General features: G+C 45.7%; 1 protein-coding gene across 2 annotated transcripts in view; it reads right to left on the reverse strand.

The window, feature by feature from the left end:
• Positions 1–2618: 2618 nt before the first annotated feature.
• Cfap91 (cilia and flagella associated protein 91) overlaps positions 2619–18181 on the reverse strand; it is a 44033-nt gene continuing 28470 nt past the window's right edge. Inside the window, exons 11-17 of one of the 2 annotated variants that reach the window (XM_021184911.2) lie at positions 16172–16288; positions 13645–13716; positions 12433–12579; positions 9672–9893; positions 7438–7586; positions 6790–6881; positions 2619–3141 (exon numbers count right to left, since the gene is read on the reverse strand). In XM_021184911.2, the coding sequence (XP_021040570.1) occupies positions 2933–3141; positions 6790–6881; positions 7438–7586; positions 9672–9893; positions 12433–12579; positions 13645–13716; positions 16172–16288 (1008 nt within the window). In that variant the 3' untranslated portion in view covers positions 2619–2932. Of the gene's footprint in view, positions 3142–6789; positions 6882–7437; positions 7587–9671; positions 9894–12432; positions 12580–13644; positions 13717–16171; positions 16289–18181 lie in introns of those variants that run through there. The other variant, XR_015045705.1, reaches the window with a different exon arrangement.

An 18181-nucleotide genomic window follows, 5' to 3' on the forward strand; every position in this document is an offset into this window, starting at 1 on the left:
CGTTGCTAACGTGGAGGAATTCCTGGGGTTTTGTCATTTCCTCCCCTACCTAGCTCAGGAGGAACTCAGCTCAGGGGCGACATACACCTCACCCAGCAAAGAAGCCTGGCCCATCTGGCCCAGGAGTGTCTTGGATGCTTGAAGGACAATGGAAGTTTGATTGGAAGTTCAGCGGGTGCCCTACTGTGTGGCCTCTGTTTAAAAGGCAAGCTGGCAGGAGCCTCCCTCACGGGGCTCACACATCTGGCATAACCAGCCCTGTTCTCTCTCTCTCTCTCTCTCTCTCTCTCTCTCTCTCTCTCTCTCTCTCTGTCTTTTGTCAGACAGGTTTTTTGGGTTTGGGTTTTTTTCCCCCTGAAATGTACCAGCAAGCCTTTTCAACCAACTGACTAGGCGCACAGAGGTGACCCATACGTGACTGTATTTGCATTCTTCTGCATAATTATTTTCTTGGGGGGGGGATTGGCTCTTCCAACCTAAGAAACTGCCTCTCATGGGAGCCCTCCAGCTGCGGAGACTCAAGACACTGCCTTGCTGCCTTAACCGTCCTTCTGGAGCTAAAAGAGCTATATTTTTTAAAGTATTGGGGTAAACCTGCCCTGAAAGAATTGATGTATGTTTAAAAAAACAAAAAAACAACAACAAAAAAAAAAACAAGCCGGACGTGGTGGCGCACGCCTTTAATCCCAGCACTTGGGAGGCAGAGGCAGGCGGATTTCTGAGTTCGAGGCCAGCCTGGTCTACAAAGTGAGTTCCAGGATAGCCAGGGCTATACAGAGAAACCCTGTCTCGAAAAACCAAAAAAAAAAAAAAAAAAAAAAAAAAAAAAGCCCAATGAGGAACCATTGGTGATTTTTTTATGCAAAAACTAAATAATTCTTAATAAATAAATCTATATTTTGAAATCAAAAAAAGAAGAAGAAAGAAAAGAAAAAAGAAAACTCAGATAGCCAACTCACCCATGACACACTAAATTCATGACACACTAATGGTGCAAGTTCAGGTGAAGCCAAAGGAAGGGAGCGGGGTGGTCCAAGGAGCTCCAGGGCACAGAGGTGCCATGGGGTAGACTCAGAGGGGTGATCCCCTCTTTGTTTTTTATTTTTGTTCTGTTGTGGTGGTTGTTTGGGGGGGAACATATGCCCTACTTTTCTTTCTGTTGCTGTGATAAATACCATGATCAAAAGCAACTTAGGGGAGGGGAGGTTTATTTAACTTGCTCTTCCGGGACACCATCCACCATTGAGGGAAATCAAGTCAGAACTCCAGCAAGGCAAGAACTTGAGGCAGATTCCGTGGAGGAATGCTGCTTACTGGCTTCATCCTCTGGTTTGCTCCTCCTGGGTTACGACCCCTGGCTTGCTCTGCCAACTTGTTCCCCCTGGCTGGCTCCCCCTGGCTGGCTCTCTCCTGGTTGCCTCCCCTATCCCACCACACCCCACCCCCAGCTGGCTCTCCCTGGCTGGCTCTCCCTGGCTTGCTCCCCCTGGCTTGCTCCTTCTGGTTTGTTCAATTTCCCTTGTAATCTTAATATACAATCTGGTTTCTATTCATATCACGTATATTTTTCCTCCCCACGACCCCTTTTAAAGTTATCTTCAGAGCTGGTGGGGTAGAACACAAGTTATCTAATAGTGTGTGAGATTGATTTGTAAGTTTTAAATATGTGCAATTCATCCTCTTGACCCTTACAAAACTCGGGGACAGGCCTGTGTATGAAGAGTGCTTTCCTATTACTGTTGGTTGCTTATTGCTGTGCATCACTGGACAAGACGGGCTCGCTCCATTGTGGCGTTTTCATAAGGATTTGCAGTGAATGTATTTTGACCATGATCACTTGCCCCTGAGGAATCCTCTCTCTCTGCACCCTGTTTTCTCTTCTATACTGTGTTCTATGCAAAATTCGTTTGGAAAAAAACATGCCATTCATGCCCTGGAGGTCGTTAGCACTGATTCTCTCTGGTTCTCTTTGGCTTACTGTGAACATTTTTTTTTTTTTACAATTTTATTATTCATTGGCAAATATTGTATATATCTACCATGGGTCATGCAGGACGTTCCTTTCAATGGACTGACTCTTCAGCTCTCTTCTACTGGTAGATACTGTGCAATGGGTCAATTGTGTTACCTAGCAACTAACTACTTAAGGTAAAAATGGCCCCTGATGGGTAAACTGCACCTGTATAGGGAAGACTTGCAAACAACACTCTTAGTGCCCACTGGGGAGTCACAGCTGTGGGCCTTTCTCAGTGCACTAACTTTTATAAGTGGGAAAATCTATTTGGGGGGACCTCTGGAAACTGTGCCCGCAAAATTATTACAGGAGATTCTAACCTCTGGGTTGCAAGGCTTGTACAGCAGGCAGGTCCTGTGCTCACCCAGTGTGTTCTGTCTTATATCCTGCTGCCTGTGCCAAGTGTGGACTACTCTAATGCTGTGCGTACAAACATTTAGCTGAACCCAATGCCAGTCCCTGGAGTGCACGGCAGACATTTAGGTTGAACCTGACAGTTTCTATGTCACGTTGTGTCTGTGCTAACAAGGAACAGTAGTGCTCCAGGATTCACCTTGTCCGCCTCTGAGAAAAAGCTTTACAAACAACGTCCACACATTCCATGATGCTTTATTTGTGGTGGAGAACATTATAGGCTAAAATGACCTCCCCCCAAATAACCAATAGTCTTATTTTTTAGATTGCAAGAGTTAAGTTGCATTAGAGCCAACTCTAACCGTCTAATAAACGCAACAATAGGTACCCTAACCTAGATGAGGTGAGCCAGTTTTAGTGAAAGTGCTTCGTTTTCATTTTTTTGTTGTTCTGTTTTAACAACACAGTCCACTCATGCCATACTTGGTTGAAGTAGTGCCCAAGGCTGAATGGAGCTGCTTCCCCTCCTCCAGGACTTCCTTCCGGGTGGAAAGGTAGACTCACCTAGCCTTTTCCCTCATCCTGAGTAGGTTTTATAGTTGACGTGTTAGAGACTGAGACAGTTGGCACCTCAGAGTCTAGGCTCTCAGCCTCGTCTAGCTCAAAGTCCTCGGACTGCTGTTCCTTATAGACTTGCTCCTCCAGCATCGATTCGGTGTTGCTGTGAATGATCTCATGGGCTGCCAGGATGTGCTTCCGCTGCGCATTCCTCACTGGACCAAAGCAACAGAGGAACTTTTAATTTCCTGCTTGAAACCATCCCTCAGTGAGTGTTTATAAGATAGGGGTAAGGGGGGTGGAGAACCCGTAATTTTCTAAAACACACATTTTCTACTTTGGGCTAACACTGTACTCAATAAAAATGACTCGTGGCGTGTTTTAGAAGGACACTCCTAGAAGTAGAGCAGACCTGTTATCTTTTAAATCTCAAGTGTTCTTCCACTGAAGGCTTGGTCACCGGCTGTGGCACTACTGAGAGATAACTGGGTCATCAAGGTTCTGGTTTCACCAACGAGTTAATCCAATGCCAAATCTAACTTGGCAGGGGTTCGTTGGATTGTATGGACTTTGGACCTGGTTAACTTTGGTGTGCAATGTTTTGGATTTTAAAAAGCTTTCTTAGGATAATAAAATTCACAAAACAAAGACCCCATTGATGAGTCTTGGTTGTGTGGACTGAGAGGAAGTGCCCTGTGGTGTGCTGCTGAAGGGCACCTCTTGGCTCGGGACCACTCCTTTCTCGTTCTCACAGAGCAGGACGTACATGTACGTCCACAGATCCACTCTTCTGTCCTTGTTCTGCCTCACCACAGCCCGGAAGCAACAGATTCACTGCCAGTGGTGAAAATACGTAAGACTGTGAGCTTAGAAGGCGGTCCTGAGTGCAAACCCTAGGAACATATATCACCAAGCCTTAGGACAGACAGACAGACAGACAGCAAGTGTTGCAGCCCTTGGAAAGGACAGGCATTCATGTTGATAAGGACAGTGGCATCAGCAATCTGCATTTGTCCTTAATTGGTGGTAGAGACTGCTTTAAGCAATTGATATGTGGGCCCTTATTTAATTCAACCACACTCATAAGAGAGACTATCATTAACAGCCTCACTTTCAGAAGGACATGCACACAAAGGAGTTATCAGATCATTTATTCTAAACCATACGGCTACAGTTAAGGACAGTAAGATGTACCAGAGACTGGGCGTGGTGGCACATGCCTGTAAGCCCAGCACTTAAGAGGCTAAGGCAGGAAGATTGCTAGTTCAGGGCCAGCCTGGTTATGTAATATATGAGACCTTATCACCAAAGGAAAAATAAAAACTACTATGTATTCCTTACTCTTCAGATATTGATAACTTTACATAGGGAAGCATACATAGCAGGGCACTCCACTTTGCAGTAATATGGTTGGAAAAACAGGGGCTTTGAGGCCACATTTGTCAGGACTCAACCCTGCAAGTCATCTGTTTCCAACCACTAATTTCCTTTACATAAAAATGAGAACACACTTACAGCTTTTATACGAGATTAAGATAATGTGCAGTTTCTAATGCTTAATGTACTGCCTTGAACTTGGCATGCACTGTAAGAAAACTGGGCTAGCGAGAAGGCTCAGCAAGGACCATGGGACCCACATTTGCTGCCTTGCACACATGTCAGGCAGGTAGTTTACAACCACCTGCAACCTCAGCTCCAGAAGATTTGATACCCTCTTCTTGCTTCTGTATACACACACACACACACACACACACACACACACACACATACACACGGTGGAGGGGAGAGACAGACAAAATACAATAAATTTTTATTTAAAAATAAGATCATTTCAAATGACCTATAAATATGTCTTAGACTTGGGTAAAGCATGTGTGTAAAACACATGGTTCTCTTATTTGAAAAGGAGAAACAAAGCCAGGTATGGCAGTGCACACTTTTAATCACAGCTATCAGGAGGCACAGACAGGTGGATCTCAGTGAGTTTGAAACCAGCCTGGTCTACATTGAGAGTTCCAGGACAGCAAGAGCTGCATAGAAAGCCTTAGAGAAGGGGTGGGGGAAGAGAGAGAGAGAGACAGACAGACACAGACAGACAGACACAGACAGAAAGAGAAGCGAAGCAAAAGTTCCAAGTGTCCATTCTCTGTATAGATGTAGCAGTAACCAAACATAAAGAAATCAGTATTACGTGAAAAAGCTGAGGACCCGCGCACCTGCGCACTGACATTTCTCCCCTGGGTCTCCAACACTCAATATCCCCCCTCCAAATCCTTCTCCTTAGGCCCTCAAGGAGATTTGAGAAAGACTTTTTTTTCTTAATTATTTCATCTTTTAAATTTTTATATGTATATGTTGTAGGCACGTGCTCATAAATGCAGGTGCATGCACTCAAAGGCCAGAAGTATCAAGTCCCCCAAGATGGAGTTACGGACGGTTGTGAGCCACCCAACCTGGGTGCTGGGGACCAAAATTTCGTCTTCTGCTCCTGTTGTTGGGAGGGAATTTCAATCTGGTAAGTATTTGGCTCATTCTTCCATCCCATCTCTTTCAATTCCCTCAGGAAAGATGGCTCTGAAGAAGGCTGACCTAACTTTGGACCCAGAAACAGAAAGGGCTGGCTGTTTTCTCAAGGATCTTGAAAACATAGTGGCCCTAATTTACACCATAACGAATATTTCTTGATCTGAGTGTTTAGTCTGTCACTGTGGACACTGCAATTGTCTGTGTGGCAGTTAGGTAGGACCCGTGAAAACCTAAAACACGAATATTCTGCTTACCGACACTTACACTGCTGGGAATCTCAGGGTCGTGGCCAGGACGTGTGTAAATATACTGACCACATGAACTCAGAATTTACACCTGGACACTGGAAACAGATGAAATGCTGAGTGCTAGAAGGTGGCAGCTTTAAAATTCGACTACCATGTGTAGGAAAAATATCAGCGTCCCTTGACCTGACGCATTGGGGTCCACTTAGCCCTTTGTCCCTAATGAAGCAAATCTTTCATTTTTCTGCTTCGGTTTCTCCAGAAGTTTCTACAAGCTAAAGGCTTGTGGGTCACTGTCCCGAGTTCTGTCCTGATGACATCCCTCCCTGGGGTCAGACCTGGCTCTGCAACAGTTTGAAGATTCCAGAAAAATCTTTAAAATTTTTAAATTTTATTTTTATTATTTTAACTATGTGTATGTGAGTGTGTGTGGGGGGGTGGAGTGGGGGGTGTCCACATGAATGCAAATGCCCACAGAGGTCAGAGGTCACAGGTCACAGTTCAGACATGCCAGATCCCCCTGGAGCTGGCGTTACAGGCAGTTGTAAGCCACCTGATATGGGCACTGGGAATCGAACTCAGGTCCTCAGGAAGAGCAGTGTGTGCTCTTAACCACTGTGTCGATCTCTCCAGCCCCAAATGTATTTTGCGTTTTAATACATATTCTTACCTTTTCTATTGACTAAAAGTACCATTATTTTTTTTTAAAAATGCCGTTTTTGACAAAGGATAAATGGAAACTGTTGTACTGAGATGACCCCCGAGCAGAAGCACTGTTAGTGACTCAGGAAATGGCCAAATGTCCTTAGACTCTCAGGGTGTCCCTGCTTTTCAGCACCCACTGTTTCTGTGCCCACTCAGTGGGAGGCTACACCCTGGGAACTTGAGGACGTCCTCTTATAAAAGGTGAAGCTTGGTGCTCTGACTGTTACTGGAGGCCAATCCTGCCTCTGCAGCCAAGCAGCAAGAAGAGAGAGAAACAAGCTCTGAAGCCAGACCAGGGCTTCTCCAGAAATCCCCACACCTTGGTTTGGAGATACAGCAGGGAAGAGAGCCTAAGGGGGTGGGGTTGGGGTTGCGGGTGGGGCTTACCTTTCTCTTTGACAAAGTCTTTTTGTACCTCTGGGATGAGAAAACTGTAAACCAGCTCTGCAACAATCTCCTCTGACTGAAGATAGGTTCGGCTGGCAAAGAAGCAAAGGCACAAATAAACGAAGGAACTCCTCACTGTTTCCCTGCTTGGGCAGCTGACGGGCACCGATGCCCACATGGCCTACGTGAGTCACGTGAATGCCGTGATCTGACACAGTATATTCCTGGAGAGCTTGTTTGACATCCTAAAAAATTAGAATCTGATCCTATCCAGCCTCCTACGAAGCACATGTTAAAAATTTAGCCAAGTGCTTAGAAGTCTAATGCCTCAGGATTAAGTTCAAATAATGTCAAACACATACATCCATCCGCTTTGCTGTTATGCTCTGGGCACTGTAATGATACATGGGGATGGAAATAAGTCCAAGGATGGAGGAAAAACTGGGGAAGTCAATCCCTAAGCTCCTACCAGGAAGGGAACAGGAATGCTGAGTTCCAGCATAAAGAGTGATGTTAGTGAGACAATGGATGTCAAACATGGCTCTCAGACTGTTGGTGGAGCTCTAAGTGCCTGAAAGATCACACATGAATAACAGTGGCTATGTATCTATGACATCAACTATTTCCGTCTCCCCTCACGATGCGTACCGGTTCTCCATTTCATAAGCGATGTTGTTGATCTCCTCAGCGATCTTCTCGATTTCTTTTCTGGCTTGTTCCTCTGCAGTTCTCTCCTCGGTGTTCAGTATGATGTCTTCCAGGTAGGAGGTTACCGTACTTTGGTGAACTTTAATCACCTGCAAAAATAAAAATAGTACTTGGGAACTTCTCTTGTAAATGAGATGAAAGTTTATTTAAGTCACCAGCCCCGTCTATTTCTCATCCAACTGCCTAGGCTTTCTAGGCAGCCCAAGCATGAGCCATAAAAGCGAGGCTGCAGAGCAGGAGGCCTGGAGGGTCCCAGGTCACTCACGGGTTTGCCGCATTGTCATAATGGCTCTTGATTACTTTTTTTTTTTTTTTTTGGAGATTTCTTGATATCATGAAATAGAATTCAGAGGACTTTGGGGGGTATGCAATCAAACACATGTGCAGTATGAATCAGTATTCGTATAGCTGCTGCTAGTGCCTGAGAAGGCCACTGGGTCCTTCCTGGTCACGGCCTATTCCACTTTCATGATAGGCCTTACTTAGCTTTAGACTTTTGCTAATTATGTAACCTCGGGCTCTCTCTCTCTCTCTCTCTCTCTCTCTCTCTCTCTCTCTCTCTCTCCCTCTCTCCCTCTCTCCCTCTCTCCCTCTCTCTCTTTCTCTCTCTCCCTCCTCCTTCTCCCTCTCCCTCTCCCCTTCTCTGACACACATGCACAGAGTACCATGAGCATCAACTGTTAATCTTTGTCTATACATATTTTGCGTGTATGCATATGCCTCAACAAATTGTGAGTCTCCTAGAGGCAAATTCATTTTTATGTCTAAATATTTCTTTAAATCTGAAATAAGACCTGTTTCTTAGAAGACCTGTTAGGCAACCTAAGTGTGCAATACTTATTCTTCATGTACCTTCAACCCCAATATCAACCTTGAACCCCTTGCCTTCCTGATGTTAGCATCTTGGTGGCAGTTCAATACGTTACCAACCAAGACACTTGTTGAATGTCAAATGTGTGCAGGGCATATGCTGATGTTGCAGAGAGTACAACGTGAGTGCGCAGTATGCTTGCTCTCATGAAGCTCAGCCTGTAGTTAGGAAGCAAGCTACAAAAACATGGAACATCAGATAGCTGAGTCGTATAATAGAGATGAGGTCAGCTTAATACAGACCATGTATATATGTGTATATGTATATGATGTATATGTATATGTATGTGTATATACGTAAAATGACATATGTACTTGCACATAAATGGTCCTTAAATCAGGCCCAAAAACCTTAATCCTTTTGTGTCCTTAGACGTCACTGAAATTTCTCCCTTTCCCACTTGGCCATCCCAAACCAGGTTTCAGTTATATTCTTGATTATGCTCCTGTCCCTGAACATTCATCATTCTCTCCACTTACCTACCTCAGAAAAGAGGAACCACAGCCTCAGGTTGTATAAGCCCTAGGCTAGTCCCCATTCTCCAGCTCACCCTGTGTCTGCCTCGGGCCTCAACTCCTTAAAGAGGACCTAGTTCTTGGCCTCATTTGCTCCCTTCAAGGAATCTTGAATCCTAGAACTACGTATGCGTTCTATGTCGTTTAAATTGCAGGAGAGGAGAGTTGTGTCTGTGTTTTCCCTAGAGTATCCCCAGAGCCTCTGCACTTCCTAGTTAGAGTGGAAACTCTGCATACTTGCTGTCTTAGTCAGGGTTTCTATTCCTGCACAAACATCATGACCAAGAAGCACTTGGGGAGGAAAGGGTTAACTCAGCTTACATTTTCCACATTGCTGTTCATTACCAAAGAAGTCAGGACTGGAACTCAAAACAGGTCAGAAAGCAGGAGCTGATGCAGAGGCCATGGAGGGATGTTCTTTACTGGCTTGCTTCCCCTGGCTTGCTCAGTCTGCTCTCTTATAGAACCCAAGACTGCCAGCCCAGGGATGGTCCCACCCACAAGGGGCCTTTCCCCCTTGACCACTAATTGAGAAAATGCCTTACAGCTGGATCTCATGGAGGCATTTCCTCAACTGAAGCTCCTTTCTCTGTGATAACTCCAGCTGTGTCAAGTTGACACAAACTAGCCGGTACACTTGCTAAATCAAGTGAAACACAAAATTCACAAACCCCATTTTATGTCATGAAATGTCTGTATGATTTCAAGAGAAATCTCAGTCTGGGACGTCTTTGGTCACATCTGGCTCCCTCTGGGGAGTTTACATCCACCCAGCTGCCCTAGCTTGCCTCCTTGAATATCATGTCCTCTTGCTGCAGGCGCCTTTGCTCCACCTGGCGCCGACCGCTCTCTTCTGCCTCCCGCATGCGCCGTTGGCGCTCAGCCAGCATGGCAAAGGCGTGGATCCTCCTCTCCTCCTGCAGCCTCACCAGCTCTTTGGACAGGAAGTCGAACATATCCGCCAACACTCTTCCTTCCAGGTCACCCAAGTGGTTTTCAACCACTGACAACTGAAAAACAATAAAAAAGACTCTAAGAATGGTGGCCACTAAGGGTCGAATGATGACTCAAAACGACCAAGCAAGGTCATTGTCAGACCAGCCTTAACCGGAAATGCTATGCTCCAATGGCCCCACCCTGGGGCACTTATTGGGCTATGTAATACAAACTTAGATCTGAGGAAGCAGATTGCCTAGTCTGTCCCTGATGGATCACAGCCCTCGCGTTACAAATGCGACCTAGTGAGACATTTTTTTAGCAACACAGTGCAATTTCTAAAAATTGTATGTAGGAGGTCAGACATGAAGGAAAACAAGAGGCTTCTATTGAAAGGTAATATTGTATTCAATTTAATAAAATGGAATTTCCTAGAAATTCACTCATGACAACTTTTAATTTTTAAATGTCCGGTTCTTTCCTACAAGCTTGAAGGACTTTCAAACATTGAATAGCATGAAAGTGGAAAACCTCAGTACTTTTTAGACTTTTAATAAGTTCAAAGGTATTAACAGTCATCTTTAAAAACACCGCAGGATAAAGCTTAAAAGCCCATGCACCACTGAGGTAAAATAAGGGACCCGAGGAGGGCTCAGTCAGGGGTACGCCACTGATGTGTGGGTATCCGTGCCCTGGCTTTCACAGAAGAGCATTTAAAATGGCTTCTCTGCTCCCCTCCCTCTTCTGGAGCAAAAGGGAAAGTCTCCCTTCTTCCCGCCATGATGGCTCTGCTCTGAGCCCCCTCTGGTTTGTGTCTAAAGGGAAGGGATATATCCAGGTCACAGGGGTAATGACGCTGACTGAGACTGTCTGCCAAGGGTAGTGGTTAGCTCAGCTCCCTCACACACACACATCCTTTCCAGCCCTCAAGTTCAATGTCCTTTTCAACAGTGAACACTAAAAAGGGTGAAGCTAGGGCTTGTCGCTACTCTTACATGCATCAAGAGTGATGCTCTGATATCCGAGAGGGTGGATTCTTTCCCTGTCTCCATGGATCTAAACGCTCTCATTTCCTAAACAGCTAACCTAAGATCCATCCACATCTGCTTGTTCGTGTCCTTGTTCCTTTTTAGGAAACGTAGCCAGGCATGCTCAGGCAGTGCTTAGCAGCCATCACTGCCACAGCCGTTACCATTCCTTCATCCCAAAATGGAGGAGCTGTGTGTCCTGAACAGTTCTCCACAGAAACGGCGGAAGGTAAAAAGACCAGCCTTCTTATGAGTATGGAACGCTCCTCTCCCTCACACTCCTGCACTGGGAACCTCCCTAGGACTGAAGTTGAACAGTCTTTGGAGGGGTGACAGTATTTCCCAATAACCCTTCCCATCTTGCTTAGCTGACAGTGAATATCCACTCCATAGGTTCCTTAGCTCTATGTGCCTCAAAGAGCCAAGGAGAGAATTTTTCCCATCTTACCTTGGGCCTACTGCTCTCCTGGCTTTGCGCTCCCTGTCTGAACATCTCCAAGACACCAGAACCACCAGATGCAGACACTCTAGGTCCATATTATCTTTATCTGTCATCCGTCCTACTTTTAGGTGGCACGGCGTGTGACTCTCTTACTGTCTCACCTCCAACCTTGCCCCTACTCTCCCAAGCCCACTGAATGTCAATGACATTGATGTCATATAAAATTGAACACTCCCCCATAGGGTCACTGACCTATGGCACTGCTGTCTTATCAAAAAAGTGAAGCTGTTGTCATTCCCAAGTTGGTTATTATTTGTGCTCAGTTCCCATATAGCATAGTATACTATAGAGTTACATGTGTTATTCAAAGTGAGTCAGACAATGTCTCTGTAAGTACTACAGCTTTAACACTAAAGCTCTGTAACTGGGCAGAGATTTGTTGTTGTTAGTTTAGCAACAAGGGGTAGAGCAGGGGAGCCTGATGAGAGTCACCAATCATTGTGAGGCACAGGCATATTTAATGGGCAGCATAGCCAGCAAGAGCAATCCACATGGGATGCCAAATGTTTTCATGTTAACTTTTGTAACTTATTCAATCTTTCTGCTAAGCCCAGGCTTGAGAGAGTTCAGCAGAGTTATTAAATAAACGTTTACAAAAACTTGAATTGGAATAAAAAAATCTTTGGAAAAGGTATGTTTGTTTTCGGTTTTTTGAGACAGGGTTTCTCTATTTAACAGCCCTAGCTATCCTGGAACTCTTTTTGTAGATGAGGCTGGCCTTGAACTCACAGAAATCAGCCTGCCTCAGCCTCCCAATTGCTGGAATTGAAGGACTGCACAACCACTGCTCAATCTCTTGTTTCTTTGGCTTGTCTTGTTTTGTTCTGTTTTGTTCTGTTCTGTTCTGTTCTGTTTTGTTTTGTCTTGTTTTGTTTTTAAGTACAGTGAAAGAGCGCTGGTTCCACTCAGCTGGGGGCCGCCCCCATTCATATTTTGGGCTGCCCAGAATGCTGTGCTCCTGGCTGTAGAATAATTTTTATAATCCTTTCATCTATCGTTATTCCAGTGCCGTAATAACAGTAACCACCCTCGAGGGGATGTACTGCAAGTCAGAAAGGGCGCAAAGGGAGCAAAGGGCAGAACCTTGTCCTCATGCAGGTTCCTCTGCCGCTGTAGAGCCAGGGTCACTTGCTTCTCTGCTTTCTTCACTAGCTTGTCATCCTCTTGCAGGGCATGACTGGTGCGCAACTCCAGGATCAACTCCAGCCGCTTCTCCTTGCCCTCAAACATCTGCAACAAAGCAAATCCAAAAAGATCTGCCTGTTATCATGTGCCAAGACTGCGAGGGCCACACAGTGAGCTTGGAGACATGTGTGAGAGAGTTCCGTGCCGGCTGCTTGCTAGTTCACCAGCTCGAACCCACTCTCTTGAGCACTCTGTGCAGGGATGCTGGTGTACATGAGGGTCCCCTCCTCCTCCCTCTGCCCTCCCCATCCCTCTCTCCCCTCTCTCTGTGGGTATGGGTATGAATGTGTGGATGTGTGCTTTCAGTGTGCTGCTTTCTGCATCGGACACAGACAAGGTAGTAACTACAGGGTCATGTTAAGGAAATAGAGTCCTCCACTCAATTACTGTGCCCTCCTTTAAAAAAAAATCTTTTAACCTGAAATGGCAGTTGAGGCCAGTTTGCTTTTTCAAGGAATGAGCCTCCTGCCTCATAGTACACAATGGGCTATCTGAAAGGCACTGCCTGATTCACAGTGCTGAGCTCAGGTGCTCGCCAGCTGCCCTGGACTTGTCAGGTCTGAGTCTCCTGAGAACTACAGTCCTCAGGAGGGAGACCCATGAAAGAGGGCTTTATAGGCTGTGAGCTCTGCTGCAGCAGCAGAGATCATCCCGCCAAAGCTTGTAAAGTTAGGAGCAGCACAAGGCCTGCTGGTTGTTAGGGGTACACCCCTCAGACTCAAATTACTTCCCGATAAAATGAGATTCCTAGTAAGAAAGAACCCCAGAGGATACACACGATATAATGAGGGCACGCGGCAGGAGTCACACACCAGATGAGCAGCAAGTCTGGGGACGTAGCAGTTCCCCAGTTCGGTTTGTGCAGGCTGAGTTACAGCTGTGGCCCCCAGCAAGCAGGTACTTCCTATTTTCTTACCCTTGTGTGGCCCAGAGGGACAATGATGTGGGGGGGGGGAGGCCGGGAGGGGGAAATTAACTAAATTAATTCTATAATACATCGAAACAGGGGAGCAAGGTACAGGAAGGAATTCGCCTATGCAGCAAGCACAGACAGTTTCCATTGTTTCCTCTCAGGGGAGAAGTGCTGGCCCAGTGGTCAGACCTACGCACCATGTTCTGCACGACTCTGCCCCGGAGTAGCTTCTGCAAGTAGATCACAGCCATTTCTATTTCTCCTTCTTCCTACAGAGACAGAGAGGGGAGCAGCCTGAGAACAGCAGCAGCCTGGGGAAGCAAACAGTTTTTGAAGATTTCAAGCATAAGGGTGCGATAGACGCCAAAAGAATTAAAAGAGGGGAAGATGGGGCTCTGCTCTCCTCGAACACACCGTGTCTTAAGGGTTACCTACTGCATCATTAAAATTCATCATTCTTAGTTTATGAATAATACATCACTAATGAGAGCCTAAAAGAAAGGAGCGATGGCATCGCCAGACTAGCCTTCCGCGTGGAGCCCCTTCCAGCAGAATCGTTCTGCATCCACAAGTACAGCTAATAATGTCCTCTAGCGATGAGACTTTCATGTTTGCTTATGAGCAATGAAGAAAGCAGGTAAACTGGGGGAGGCTTTTCACATGAGTTAGCTACACTGGCAAAATCAGGATACAGTGGCTAAGAGTCACCATCTGCAAAACTTGACTGAAATAAACGTGTCAGCATGAAGAGAGCCAGAGACCCCAGCGTGCTCCGCCCTAAACGGGGCAACTCTACCATTCCGCTCCTCCAAAGGTTCAGAGATTATCGTGGAGGAGGGGACAGAAAGAGGGTAAGAGACAGAGGCAGCAGGCGACTATAAGTAAATGGTATTTTCTGGATGTGACAGTACCATTGCCCACACGAACTCACAATGGGTGTGTTACTGCACACTAGAGACCTGCACAAGATCAAACCCACCAAAATCCCTGGATGCATGGGGCGCGGGCTCATGAAATCTCACCTCTAGCCGATGAGCTACTAGCAGTTGATTGTGGTAGGGGAAGGAAGACAGTTCTCTTCGGGAATGCAACCCTGAGAGGTTACCCATGCCCCAGTACATGGCCATGTGCCCTTATACAACCCACAAAATATCAGTGGGGTTTTAAAAGAGCATGTGAATACTATTCAGCTCTTAAAAACGAGGGCATTACTGATTTTGCCGGCAAATGGATGGAACTAGAAAATATCATCCTGAGTGAGGTAACCCAGACCCAAGAGGACATGCATGATAGGAGCCTAGCATGTCTGTCCTCTGAGAGGCTCTGCCAGCAGCTGACTGAGACAACTGCAGATATTTACAGCCAACCATTAGACTGAGCCCAGGGACCCATATAGAAGAGTTAGGGGAAGGACTGAAGGAACTGAAATGGATGGCAACCCCATAGGAAGACCAATAGTGTCAACTAACCTGGACCCCTGGGAGCTCCCAGAGACTGAACCACCAATCAAAGAGCATACACCAGGTGTTCTGAGACCCCAGGCACATAGATAGCAGAGGACTGACTGGCTTGTCTGGCTTCAGTGGGAGAGAATGCACCAAATACTGTAGAGACTTGATGCCCCAGAGAAGGGGAATCCCCTGGGCAAAGCACCCTCTCAGAGAGGAAGAGGTGAGGGGATGGGGTAAAGAACTCTGGGAGGGGGGAACCGGGGGGGGAGCAACATTTAGGATATAAATAATCAATTAATTTTTAAAAAGAGCACATTTGCTGGGCAGTGGTGGCACATGCCTTTAATCCCAGCACTCGGGAGGCAGAGGCAGGTGGATTTCTGAGTTTGAGGCCAGCCTGGTCTACCTGTCTCAAAAAACAAAACCAACCAACCAACCAAACAAACAAAAAACCCAAAACAAAAAAACAAACAAACAAACAAAAAGCACATGAAACTGGAAGGAATGTATGGTGGAGGAGAATAAGGAAGGACTTAGGCAGAGAATGAGAGTCCTGTTCAAAAGATGTTATCTGCTTGTGTAAAATGGATGTGCGTCAAAAGAAGTAAACCTGGAAATCCCATTAAGGCTTCTCAATATAAAATCGATCAGCAGGGCAGTGGGGGAGCTGACGCCTGACAGACAAGGAATAACTAACCGTGTGAGCAGAGTCTGGAGAGGGAGCCTTTCTTGGCCCAGTAGTGGAGAGCCAGCTAGTCAGTGTCCCTTCAGAGTCCCCCAAAGAAAGCTACAGATGTTAGAGGCTCTCACTCACCTGCTGCATCCCTCCTCTGAGAATACGCTGCAGTCACCTGTGATCCTGTTACCCTGGACTCCCTCCCCAGTGCTGAGGTTACAGGGACTTGCCACCATATGAGGTCAGGCCTGCCTCCTTCTCCATCTCTCCTCTCCTCCTGTTTCCTTCTCCTCTCCCCACTTCCTCCTCCTCCTCTCTGTAACTCCGGATCCAGGGGAATCCAACACCTTCTTTTGTTCTCCATGGGTCAATGCATGCATGTTGTGCACAGACACAAGTGCAGACAAAATAGCCAGATACGCGTAAAGCAGAAGAAATAGAACTCGAAAGAAATTTAAAAGAGAAGGAACTGATTTTACATCACAGCTTGAGACACTAACACTGTTAGCTCCTATTTGTTTTCTACCCAAACTACCCTAAGCACGAGCCAACTGAAGTCCTTGTAGGTAGTGTTTCAAAGAAAAGCTTCAGACTTACATAGGAAGCCATTTCCAAGGAGGGGGTTGGAAGCCGAGCCTGAGAGATGGGATTTTTTTGCAGGAATCGCAGAGATTTCGTTCCTTCTAGACCTTTATTCTTCTTATCCACCAGTGCCTGAAATAAATACCAACTGATGTCATCTTGTTCTCTCCAGTGCCAGATCTAGACTGTGTATCTGAGTATCAGAGTCTCTAAGCCTATATTCAAGGTTAGCCAAGCCAGTTCTGGCTGGTGTATTTGTATTCACACAGTGTGCTATCACACTCTTAGGAATACATTAACCACTAAACAAATACAGCGTCTATTTTCAAATAGATATTAGTTGATGTTATGCTATGTGCGTGTGTACATGCCTGAGTGCACATGTATGCACTATGTGTGTGCTTCAGAGGTCAGGAGCGGGAGTTGGGTCACCTGGAACTGGAGTTACAGGTGGTTGTGAGCACCATATAGGTGCTGGGAACTGAACCCTGGTCCTCAGCAAACCAAACCTGGGTCCTTTGCAAGAGCTCTACGCTCTCTTAGTTGCTGAGTCATCTCTTCAGCCCAGACCAGGTTTTGTATCAATTTCCATCAAGGATCTCTGGGATTTGGGGATTTTTTTTTTTTTTTAATTTTAGAGGGTTCTGTTCTATGTGCACGTACACATAAGCCCAGGCACCGCTTTCATAGGTCACTTATTGTTTTCAAAAAATATCAAAGATCGGAGATTCTCCTGTGTAGAGGGTGGGTCAATAAATGTTTGGTATGCTTTGCTGGAGAACATTAGACAACACTTGTCTCTAAGTGTAGAGGGGCCTTGCCTTTTTGCCTGGAAGTATGTGAATTAAAAAATATCAATTAACTCATTTCCAGGTGACAGGGTATGTGCAGTTTTGTATTTTTACAGGTCCCCTCCCCTCCTTTTATATCCCCCAATCCCCATCAAAATCATACATAAGGTTTATTTCAGCAATTCAACCTTAGCATCAGGGAAATTCTTTAAATTAAAAAGCACCAGGAGTTCTTGTGTTTGTGATTTAAAGCCTATACCTCGGTTAATTTTTGTCATAAGAGAATTTTTTTTACTATATTTCTTCATAAGAATATAAGCAAGTGATGTTTAAAGAAAAGCACAGCACCAACAGTTGAAGCTGTTAAAGGTGTACAAAGTGGGCTGGAGAGATGGCTCAGTGGTTAAGAGCACTGGCTGTTCTTCCAGAGGTTCTGAGTTCAATTCCCAGGTGGCTCACAACCATCTGTAATGGGATATGATGCTCTCTTCTGGTGTGTCTGAAGACTGCTACAGTATTCTCATATACATAAAGAAGTGTACAAAGTGTGAATGACATTTAGCACCTCCTAACTGTGGTGGTAAGGGAACCTCTGAGTTCATGCGAAACAAAACCAGCAGGGGCTGCTGCCAGCTCTGGGCAGCCAGGACTCAGGGAAAGCAGCGGAGACACAGCAGTGGGGGGCGGATACTAATATGCCAACAGCTGGGGAGCCCAGAGAGCAGAGCCCTGGGACACACCACAAGAAACCATGGGGAAATGGGAGTGTGTATGTACGGCTGAAACAGACATGTCATTTATGTAAGAAAATCTGGCAATATCCATCAAAAAGATAGATGTGCACATGTTGTGTGGACCGGCAATTCTGTGTCTGGGAACATCATATGTGTTCACCCATATACGAAATGGTGGAGACAAAAGTCACTGAAACACTGAGCTCAATGCTAATAATTCAAAAAACAACCTAAATATCTACTATGGTGGGGGCATACAAGACTCCATCATTGAAGTGTAAAACACAGTAATATTGACACAGATAGACACTCAGTAAGAAGCAAGAGCAGAACAGGATATTTTATATATTTATAACTTAGGTGAGCAAGTTTAGGGCAGAGCTGCGGCTCGATGATAGGTGTTGGTCTGGAGTGCTTGGCGGCCTGAGTTCAGTCCCCAGCACCAGAAAGAAGAAAGTTTTAAGAGCTGCCTTATGGGGAGCTGGGGAAGTGGTTGGGTC

Source organism: Mus caroli, unplaced genomic scaffold (genome assembly GCF_978045245.1).
Source record: "Mus caroli unplaced genomic scaffold, Mus_caroli_1 scaffold_17, whole genome shotgun sequence".
Classification (NCBI taxonomy): Eukaryota; Metazoa; Chordata; class Mammalia; order Rodentia; family Muridae; genus Mus; species Mus caroli.